This window comes from Ceratosolen solmsi, unplaced genomic scaffold (assembly GCF_000503995.2).
Source record: "Ceratosolen solmsi marchali unplaced genomic scaffold, CerSol_1.0 scaffold29, whole genome shotgun sequence".
Classification (NCBI taxonomy): Eukaryota; Metazoa; Arthropoda; class Insecta; order Hymenoptera; family Agaonidae; genus Ceratosolen; species Ceratosolen solmsi.
Genome location: NW_011948417.1, coordinates 7,188,042 through 7,200,717, shown reverse-complemented (window position 1 = coordinate 7,200,717; position 12,676 = coordinate 7,188,042). Strand labels below are relative to the sequence as shown.

General features: G+C 20.0%; 1 protein-coding gene across 1 annotated transcript in view; it reads left to right on the top strand.

Annotated features, from left to right (window-relative positions):
* The window catches only part of trol (terribly reduced optic lobes), a 97,624-nt gene that overhangs the window by 22,722 nt on the left and 62,226 nt on the right, over positions 1-12,676 (top strand). Inside the window, exons 2-6 of the mRNA XM_011496463.1 lie at positions 5,821-5,974; positions 6,543-6,673; positions 8,083-8,296; positions 8,701-8,866; positions 11,660-11,820. Of these exons, the coding sequence (XP_011494765.1) occupies positions 5,821-5,974; positions 6,543-6,673; positions 8,083-8,296; positions 8,701-8,866; positions 11,660-11,820 (826 nt within the window). The remainder of the gene's footprint in view (positions 1-5,820; positions 5,975-6,542; positions 6,674-8,082; positions 8,297-8,700; positions 8,867-11,659; positions 11,821-12,676) is intronic.

Here is a 12,676-nt window from a genome sequence, read left to right as displayed (position 1 = left end):
GTCTGTAGGGAATTAAAATAATTTAGACAATGCTTCTTTGTCTGAAATTGTTAAATTATTAATTCCTTTTTCAATTGACTAACACTATTCTTATGTACATTGTTGTATCGAAATATATAAGTGACTAAAAGCAAAAAGCCTCTGTTTATTTAACGTAAATTGTTTGTGAGTCCTTTGGTTGATTGTTGATTCTTTGATGGTGATTATTACACCAGTAATGTCAAGAATATGTATTGTAATTCTTATCATAAATAATCTTGTAATCTATAAATTATTATATCATACATATAAAATTACATATTATACTTATAAGATACTATTAATAGATATTATAAAATTATATTATATAAAATTATTTTGCCATCTAGCTACTACTAATCATACTATTATTAAATGATCTAAATTCTATTACAATTAGTAAAAAATTATTAATCACACTTTACCTTATTCTATATGATTTTTTACAACAAAAACAATATCATTATAATACGCAACCTTTATTATCAAATACTATTCTGACACTTTTCATTTTCATCTTGGTTAAATTAGTTTCTTAAAAATACCCAATATAAATATAATGAATGATCCTAATCATTCATAAATATTATGAATTTTATTTGGTGATAAATTGGATTAAAAATGAAAGTGTTGCACATAATTATTTTTAACTAAATCTTGAATAATTTTGAGATGGCAGCTACGTTTTTACTGATTCTCATTATTATATTTTATTTCTTAGTATGTATGAAAAACAGTAACTCTCAATTGTATATTAAATAAAACGAAGAGTTTTCCTATTCCCAAATAATAAAATATTAGGATCCGGGAGATCGATATCTTTTTTCAATATATTTGGGTTATTTATTTTCTAGTGATAGAAAACGATAAATAAAAACTACGTGTAGATTTGAATTTATATTTGCCTTTACATAGTGAAAATGGATTTCTTTTTTGTTATGATCACTATCAGTATATTTTACAATAAATGTAGCAATTAAGAGTATATTGATTATTTGGTTAAGTATTGATGTTATAGACTGTAGGTCTATATAATTATGGCCAATTGAATGGAAAATTTGTAATTGATTTTTTTTAACTACAGACAATTAATTTCAATAAATGTTACCTATTATTTTTTCAATATTGAATTGAATTGTAAATAGACTAATGAAATCATTTGATATATTTAGTGTTGATCTTTACAAACATTTTTATGGATTTGAAGAAAAAAGAAAACAATGAAAATGTTTACAGAAGAACTGATTGATAAACATGAATTTGACTATGTCCTCTTTATTGAACTATATAATCGTATAGCTGTATCGTCTAAACTGTATGATTAATTAGTTTTGCAAATTTTACTACATCCTCAATTACAAGCAGACCTTTTTTTCATGAATTTTCCGACGGAATAAATTAAGTTGTATATTTAACTTCCTGTTGATTATTCTAGCCCATTTTTTAAGTAGTTTACTGTTGATAAGAAGTACTTGATGTGAACTTCTTTGTTTAGATGGTTAATTATATTTAAAATTGTATTAATATAAAATCTTACATAATTATACAGAAATATATACTTTTATTGATTATTTTATTAATTATGCAATTAAACGTACACGCGCCCGAACACACACACACACACACACACACACACACATACATACATACATATATACATATATATATATATATATATATATATATATATATATATATATATATATATATATATATATATATATATATATATATATATATATTATTGATATATGATACATTATTCAATGAATCATAACTTATGAATTAAAGATTCCTTTTTTAATTTTCGTTTAAAAAATATCAATAATATTAAGTGTATTAAATAATTAATTGATATAAATAAGTTTATTATACTTAATTTATTACAATTTTTCTAGAATTACATTTTTTAATTAATAACTAACAATCCGATAAATTAAAAGAATGTACAATTTTTGTAATTTAACGTTAAACTTTTTAAATATTGATTTTTTATTCACCAAATTATTTAAAGCCTTAAAAATTATAAAATATATTGTCAATAAAATCTGGACTGGAATAGTAGTTTTCATTCAATTATAATTAAAAATGTGGATTTTTTTTTTACAATTCATTTTGTGATGATACATATTATGTTTCAGAAAATTTATAATATTTTTTCTTATAATTATAAATTTTTTTTCTCTAATAAACTTTTCTCAGAAGATTTAAACACTTCATTACAGTCGTCTTTACATTCCTCTAGATATACTGTAGGAAAATCTAAGTAAGTAAAGAACATATTATTAGAAGAATATAATTTTCATTCATTCATTGAGACTTGAAACTTTAATTATTTATAAACATACTTTATATAAATTAATCGGTAAAATTTTTGCACAGTTAAAATTTATGAAATGTATCAGTTATAATAATTTAATAGTTTAAATATATTTTATCTTAATATACTTATTTTATAATTTATATATATTTCAATATTTTAATTAAATATTCAATCATTATATAATAAATTATATAAATTATATATATATATATATATATATATATATATATATATATATATAATATAATTATGGTATCTTAAAAGTAAAATAAAATTATTTGTTTCTCTATTTATTTTGTAATATTCTTACGTAGCATAATTAATTTGTAAAAAGTCGTAAATTAGATATTTTGTATTTGTAAAAATATCTGAAGAATCAATGTGATTGATTGAATATATTTACAAAACTCAAGTACTTTTTATTCTATAAATTAATAAATATTTATTATATAATTAAGTTAAAACTACTTTTTATCTACTTTTAATTATGATTAAATTTTATTTAATTTATTTTTAAGTAATTAGAATAAATTTAGTTAAAATTAGATTATAATAATATATTGAATAATTATATAACATACGTTCACATATCTTATAACAATCTGCTTTCGAAGTGATTTTTACAATGTCTAAACAATGAAAAAACATATTAATAAAAAAATTTATTATTTATTATATTAAAACATCAACGTTTACATGAATTCCATGTTTATCAAAATAAAACTTTATGTCTACATGTATAAAAAAAAAATGTAATTGATTGACAGTAGAACAAATTATTATTCATCGTCTTTTTATATTATTTGTATTATTTATAGTAAACTGTTCATGAATATAAACACTGACAAAGAAAATAGAAATAACAACTATTGTACAGGTGCATCAGAAAAGTGTATAGTGACTAAAAAAAGGGTTTTGCATATGCGTTGAATATGTACAGATGAGACGTATAAAATAACTTTTTGTGCTTATTTACGTACAATCAATATGTGAAAAGTATCTGCCAAATATTAAATATTAATTAGATAATGAGAAGATAGTACATTTTATATGAAAGATGTATCTTAAATAAATGCTATTATTTAATTTACTTTATAAGATCATGATGCGAAAAAGGTTTGTTATTTTGCTCTATTATTAGTAGATAGCAGAGTTCTTCTTTGCAAATAATTAATTGATCTTAAAGAAATATTAAAAGAAACATCCCAAATTTTCTAGAGGGCAAGATGATGTAATATGTTAGATGATTGAGATTCACTCGATTATTCAGATACCCTAATGGTGATAAGAGGTGATATTATTTGTACATTACTTAAAGTAGAAAGATTTGGGATAAGTATGTATTACTTAAAGTTTAATTTAAAGTAGCAAAATTTAATAAAAATAACTTAAGATATATAAGTTGAAATATGTAAATGAAATTAAAGTAATATTACAAGATGAATTACATGAATATTCGAGGTAATATTAGAAAAAAAAAGTTACTATAATAAAAACTTGAATTTATAGAAAAGGTATCGTTTGCAATGAATTTATTATTCTAAAAAACTTATTATAAAAATTATAATAAACATTAAAATAATATGTTTTTAGTTTCTTACTTTGTTTGTTAAATATTTTGTTGCAAAATTTTAAACAATCATTTTGATCAGGGACAGGAAATTCTAAATAAAATTAATATAATATTAATTTTAAAACCAATTTTAAAAGTTAAAATTAAGCTTATCAACAGTTTTTAATAAATATTTTTTCTTCTAAATTATATATTTTAATATACGACATAATAAACCTATATATTTTTTTTATTTTATGTAAGATTGTAGATTGTTTAATTGTATTAATTGTATATAAGGTTTTTATATGAGATTTTTATAAATGTAAATTAATTGTATCAATAATATATCTATAAACTTATAAATAAGCAATAGTAGCATGAAATATTATATAAAACATAATAATTATTGAGTAATGTCATTAATCTAACCTTTACAAGTTTGGATGCATTCATATTTTCTTAAAACATATTCTTTACCCTCAATACATAATACACAAAAAGAGATACACAATATAATCTTTAAAAAAAACTTCATAATATTATGAATAATAAAAAAAAATATATATATATATATATATATATATATTTATGTATTATTTTTTATATAATATATTAAAGCTTTTTATCAATTACTTTCTGATTGATGATTTTAAAATGTATTTTCTTTTGACTTAAATTCATAAAAAATATTAATATTACTTAAGTATAAATTTAATATTAACTACGTTTTTATACTTCATTTATTTAAACACGATTTTTGCAAAACAAAATAATTAAATTATTTTAGTATTTACTTTTCTTCTATTATTAAGAATACGGAAGCCATAGATGTTTCCAATTTTTTTATATCATTATTATTACTACTATTATTATGCCAATAATATTTATATTATTACGAATATTAATCCATATGTATTTGTAATTATACATTTAATCAAACTCCAATGAATTTATCAATACATAAATTTGAACAAAATATAATATGATATAATTTGGTTTTTTGATATATTTTATTATATTATATTTTTGCACAAATTATTTTTACTTAAATCCATACATTAATAAAATATTGTCATTACAATATTATTTGAACAATATTATTAGAACACACTAGAGTTAGATTACAATTATACTAAAAATAAATCAGTACAATTTATTTTCTAATTATTTAATTCTAAATTCATCATTCTCTAATAAATTTTTTTTTTTTTTGAATTTCAGTACTTTATTCATTTCAGTTTTTTCAAAAATAAAATACTATATAATTGAAATAAAATTAGCTGCAGTAAGGTTGCATTAAATTTAATAATATATACAGTTATTAGCACAGATCTTCGAAAATTCTAATAAATATTTATACAATTCAACCAAAATAGTACTTGAAATAGAAACACCAATTGTTCTGACGACACTTTCTTGTACTTGTGATTGAAGTTGAAATGTTTTTTCATTATATCAACGTACGAGCGAAATTTTTGTTATGCGAATCGAAATTTTGCTGTCACTTTGATTTAAAGAAATTTTAATATTTTTTTTTTCTTACTGAATTAAAGAAATGTTATTTTTTATACAGTATAACATTTCTAAACAAGGACTTCTTTTTACAAGCAGAATATTAAATTACAATGTGACTATAAGATATTCATTCAGAATTATATTTTGTATGAAAATTGGAGTTTAAAAATTCACTAAATAATTTTTCATCTAAATGTTATATTTCGAAGTTATATTTCGAAAAATGTAATAACGATTTCTAAATTATATTTAATATTAAAAATTTTAATAAGTTACTATAACATTTTTATATTTGTCTAGAAATTACTTTCCTTTATTTATATATGGAGAAATGTAAATATAAAAATTATAACCTATTACTAGAATTATATAACTTTTAATATATCAAGATATTGTTCTTTTGTTTTAGAATGATGATTTGGTATTTGATCACGATGGAAAATTACCAATTGCAGATACAACGTCAGAACAAGAATACCAAGAATCATTATTCCACAATATTTGGAACTGGTTGAATTTTGGTAAAATAAATATATTTTCATTATCAAAATATCCATCAATAGGTAATTAATTATAAAACTTGCACATATAAATACAGAGTAATAAAAAATAGCGGAAAGTACAAATATACTTTTTATAAGTATATAAATTATAATATTCTTAGTCATTAACATTTTTTATTTATAAATTTATACCCGAGTAGCGCTTATTATGAAATTCTATTTTGTAATAATATTTTTTATGTATACTTCAATGTTAAAAATATTTATCGAAGTTAGTGATTAATTAAACGCAATTGATTTAATTGATTAAAATTCACTTTTTAATGCTAAAAATATTTTTTTCATTATTTGTTTAAAATTAAAATTTTGGACTATTAATTTAATTACATTTTTTTAAATATTATTTTTACTAAAATAAAAATTTTTCAAAAAGTACCTATATTTATTAGATAAAATGTTTATTAAATTTATTAAAATATTATATTCTTTATATATTTTTACCGTCAAAAAATACTTATTTAATAATTTTATTAGAAGAAATATGAAATTAGAGATTTTTTAGTAATTACAATTATCACTCATTGTCATTAGGTTAATTATTTATTGTTTTATATAAATTTTGTTATAGGTCAGTTTGAAAAATCAAGAGACACAAACTCAATATTTAATACTGACGATCGTCCCAAAAGAGAAGTTAAAGAGGATAATGAAATTAAGAATGATGATTCATTATATAAATCTAGAAAATCTTTTTACACGGTTAGTAATTATTTTTATATTAAAAATTTGATTTAGTTATAATACTATAGTAATAAATACGAATTTCTTTTTTTTAATAAAGAAATATGGCATGTGAAATAAAATGAATCTAATACATTAATAGAATTTACTTGAATATTCGTTAAAAAAAATACGAATAATAGTGAATGAAGTATTTATACGTAATATTTAAAGTCTCCATAACAATTAACATAAATTTATTTTAAATGAGAAAATTAAATACTTCGAAAATAATAATTTATTATATAATTAATAAAATACAGTTATAAAAATAATTTATACAATTTCTGGTTCCATAAATCAAACACCATGCATATTTTCAAACTGTTATGACTTAATATATTGATGACTGTATGTTTATTATGTTTATTGATTATGTTCAACAATAAAAAATAAAAAATGTAGAAATAAAGGATACTGTTGATCAGTAGCTAAAAGTATTTAATATCAAAGTCTTTAAATAGTGGGCTTTATAGTTTTGAAAGCTATTTATTACGATTGTAATTGTTCATTATTATTAATATTTATTAGAGAAATATTTTCAATTGCTGCTTCAAATAGCTGTTCGATATTAGTCGTTGTCAAATTAAAGATTTTAACTATTATTTTCAATGAAATTTTCGTTGCTAAAGTAATTCATTTAAAGTTCACTTCAATTTTTGTGTTTGCTTTATACTTTTTGAAGCTTCAAAGGACTTTCTTTAAAATTTTGGGGAAGTAAATTGATTAGATTGCTTTTTTTATTTTATGAATAAACGTATAAAATCAAGCATATTTTGACAATAATATAGGTGCTATTAAGATATTATTGAGGCAACCCTTATTTAATTCATGTAAATTTGAGTGATTGAGATAAAGAATTATATCGTAGAAATACATTGAAAAAACGTATTTTTCTCTATAATGAAGATTTGCAAGATATGTAATATTGATTTTGGCATTACTTAGCACTATTGTCATTGGAATTGTCTTGTTCTTAGAAATTCGTCGACGATAAGTTTTTTATTTAATATATTCTCTAAAATATTTTGTAATATTAAGAAGTGTGTATGTTGGTTAGTGGAAAATGTTGCTACTCCGAATGATATAATGGTAAAAAATTAAAACTAGAAAAGTTTTGTTATAGATTTTTTTATAGATTTTTATAGATTACTTGGATAGTAAGTTAAAGATACATTTACTAGTCATATAATTACTGGTTGATTTACATTTGCAAATTTTTACGTTTATATTTATCAATAGAAACAGAAATAAAATAATATCAATAATAATTGATTTTGTTAGTGCATATTCTTATGAATTTCTTGCGTTGAATCTAATAATTGAAGTAGATTATCATTAATTTTGATTTATGTAATTTTTATATAATCAAAATTTTGTTGTTACAGAATGATAATCCGATACAACCAAAATTAGCTTCAAAATTTCGACAAGGTGACGATGAAGATGATTTGGGTTCCGGTGAACTAGAGATAGAGAAAGAAGTTGAAGGAAGCGCGAACAGCGTCGATTTCCATACAATACGATCTACAACATTAAACCATATAAATACAATAACCGAATCAAACTTAATTGAAGAACCAAATAGCTATGATGAGAAAAGTATGTATTATTCAATATATAGGTTTAGTATTATTGTAAATAATTAATGTTTTAATTAATTATGTTGATTAACAAAAATTTTTAATAATTCTATTTAAAAGCCCAAAGGGAATGATCAATACATTTTGGATTTGCTTTTAATTAAAAATATCATAATTATGTTAATGTAATTTTTATAAAAGAATGTTATAAAACAAGAGTTATTAATAACCTTTCGAATTGTCTTCGAATAAATCGATTGTCTAAGTTTTTTAATAATCAACATTTATAATATAAGTTGATGACGAATATATTAATCAATTTTTGCTTGGATATAGGGATTTTATAGGTTAATGTAATTATGTATAATAAAAATATGTTTTATTTTAATTAACTAAATAATTATTTTTTGTTTGATTTTTTAGATGTTTATAGAATATCTATAACAATTAAAGAACCATATCGGGAAGAATTTGAAAGAAGAGATGGTGAAAAATTTAAAAAATTCGCTGAAAATCTCACTAAGAGCGTGGAAGAAATTTTGCATCAAAATTTGAAAAAAGACCATCATGTAACTTTTGTTAAAATGGAGTAAGTATGATATGAAGGACTAATATTGTTTTAACTTTATCATTGAAGGTATTCAAATTTTGTTTAAAAGTGATACATATCATATAAAAATTAGTGTTTAAGAAATTATAAATGTTTAATTTTTAATTAAAAACTTTTTATTAATAATATTTTGAATATTTAGCTATTATTAATATAAATTTTTATGAATTTAATCACAGATCAAACATGATATTTTTTAAAGTAAAAATTAATAACATCTTATTAATCAACTAAATTATTTATAATTGTATATTTTAACTGATTTTACAAATAGTTATTTCATTAATTTAATAAATAACAACATATTTTGCATAATTTAATACTTTATGTTCTATAGTAAATTGGCTATATTAAGCATCAGGAGTTAATAAGAAAATTTAATTTTGGAGATTATAAATTACAACATACTATACAAAAAATCAAAATCTAAATATTACTTTATAATTATTTGAACAATAATAATAAGCTAAAAAATTATTTTATTAAACATGAAAAATAAAAATTAATTTATTAAGATTATAGATTTGATTAATAACAAGTAAAAAAAAAACAACTAATTCGGTTGTTGAATACTAGAAAAAAATTCTTAAGCCTATTTTAATTATAATTAAATGATCCGTTAAATAATGATTGAACGGTAACTTCTTATTCACAAAATACATGATTATAGCAAGTTTTTGATAGTTAAGTTATCAAAATGGAATATTCAGGAAGAGTATTAAATTTTAATTTTACACAAATGGGTTTCTTTTTTACTTATTTATAACGGTTGATCAGTTTTTTCATGTTTACTAGGCAAATTGTAATCACTTTACAATGCAGTTTTTTCATTATAGTATGAAGAGAAATGTAAAAAAAGAGAAGTGCAAATGTATGAAGAGAAATATAATCTTCCAGATAATTCAGTTCTCACATTCAATTTGTTATGATCGAGTATAAATTTTATCTATATTTTTTTATCTATATAATTATATTATATATATATGTAATTTATTTTTAGCTATATCAATAGTTCTATCAAATTCAAGTTCTAGATTATTCCAATAATAGAATAAAATATATATTTAAATATAAATTATTAAATTATTTTGAAGAAAGTTGTTTGATAATGATCACCAGAATGCGAAAAAGTGTAATTTACAAGTATTGATATGAACGTTGTTATTCATTATTTTTCAAACTTAATATGGCTTAAGTTAACTTTAATTATATTTAGTAAGAATCGATTATAAGTATGCTTCTATTATTTTACGGAATGATTGTTTTTCGTGACAAACAGGATGTCCACATCTGATGTATTTTATACATTTTTATTCTTGAGCATAATTTCATTGGCATAATCTCAATTTTTCTTTTTTAATTTCATAGTTTAATTTTTTTTTAACGCGAAACGATATTTTATATTATTCTATATGATATTTATTTAAGTGCATGAAATAATGAATTACAGAAGCAAGTCTTCTGAGCGAAAGGAATATTTCATAAATTCATAACAAACTTTGTACTTACATAAAAAACTTACGAGAATTTTTCTTAGCTTAAGAAATGCGTACGAACTAGGCAGTCCGAATTATTCTGAGACTATTAATAGTAATAATAGACCAATAGTTATGCAGAAAAAAAATAGTATTCGGTTAAAAGCACAATTACAAAATAATGATTTCTAATTCAATATAAATCAAATATATTTTTAAAATATTTATATTTTTATAAATAAAAAAAAACAAATTTATTTCAATAAGTATTATCAATGCTATAAAAACTATTGAATAATTAAAATCCAACTTAGCAATATATAAGTGAGCATTCAAATAAAATTGATAAAAATAACCAGACGATTATGACGCAGAATTTGACGGCTTCCGGAAGTAGCAAAAAGTACTTCTTATCCACTTAAATATATTCAGACAGGTTTTTAAGGACTAGTTTATTTGTAATAATCTATTTCATTAAAAATTTGTATTCTACACGTAGTGTAATAATTATATTCCTTTTATGCGTGTTGAAAATATTTTATTTGTGTTAATTATATACATAAAGATTTATACTCTTTAATATTATTAAAAATTATTAATAAGTATGCTTATATTTATAAATTAAAAATACTTTAAGTATATATAAAGTCTATATGAAAGATAATTTAAAAGGTAAATTAATGAATATAACAGTATATTCCATAAAACGATATAATAAGATTGCAATTTTCCGTTTATTATTTATAAATTTATAAAATTATAAAATTATTATTTACAAAATTTATAAAATTTACATTTAAGCTAGTTTTACTCCTGATTTTAATTGATTATCGATGTAATTATTAAAATTGTAAAAAATAAATAATAATAATGAATAATAATATGTAAAAATAAAAAATAACAATTATATAAATTGATAAAATCTTAAGCTTTTCTTGAATTGAATAATACTAATAATAATAATAACAATAATATCTTATCTCGAACATTAATAAAATTAAAAAAGTATACATCTCCTCTATTTGGAATTAAACGTTCAGAATCAGATAGAAGTATTTAAAAAAGTTTGGTACCTAATCATTACTTAAGCTTTCTTTGATTATAACGTAGGTGATTAAATAAAAAATTTTTTTTTTAATAAATGTTCTATCTTCACATTTCAATTTAAATATTTTTCTACGTACTAAACGTATTTATAATTTTTCATAAAATTACCATTATAATATATTTGATGATTTGATTTGAAAAATTTATTTACTAAGCGAATACAATAAAAATAGAAGAAATTTATATTTAGGAATGCTCCAGATCCATTTGAATCTCATGTCCATCTGGATATACGTACGATGAGTAGTGAAACAGATGTTAGACATGTACTTGAAAAGCATCTTAACACTTATTATTCATTCGGAAAATTTACAGTTAATCCGTTGACATTTCAATTAAGAGCTGTTTTAGGTAAGTGAGTCTTATATGATCAATTGTATCTATTCATATATGTGATTTAATATTTTTTTTTTTTTTTTTTTTTTTTTAATACACACATCATAAAAAAACTTTTTTTATATGGTTTTATTAACGATCATGTTAGAACCAATTTTTAAATTTTTTCTTTTAAAACTTTCCATTGACTGTAGTTATTTCAGATTATAATTTGGTAGTATATGAGTAATATGATGGAATAATAAAAAATGAAACAACATTATTTTTAATAATGCTATTTATTTTCTTACTTTTTATGACAGAGTATTTATATATGATTTTCAAAAAATATAAATAAATGAATTAATGAAAATATGTAAGGCTAAATATTATTTTACCATCATTTTTTTCATAGCAATTATCACACTTTTAAACTGATTTTTTTTCCAATACAATAATTATACGTATTAAAATATTTTATAATTCTTATTTTTACTTTTATTTTTATATCCAATATATCAAAATACCAAAAGGTATGGAACGAAATTTTAATAATTTGCTATGTATCATGATTAACATGGTTATCATAAGTATTCAATGATATTCATATAGCATATTGACATCCAAAATCTATTCCACGTTTATGCTATGTTTGTAAGAATATATTAAGAATATATAATATATAATCAATAAAAAATATAGAATATATGATGAATAAAAAATTTTAATTTATTATCTTAACTATCTTCGTTTTTAAGGTTGTATTATTTAATTTTTAAATAATTGAAATATTGATTAATAATTTCTCCTTTGATTTAATATTTTGCGTTGAGTATTGATTATCTGATTCATTAATAACTAATATACTTTATTAAATTTTATACATTATTTA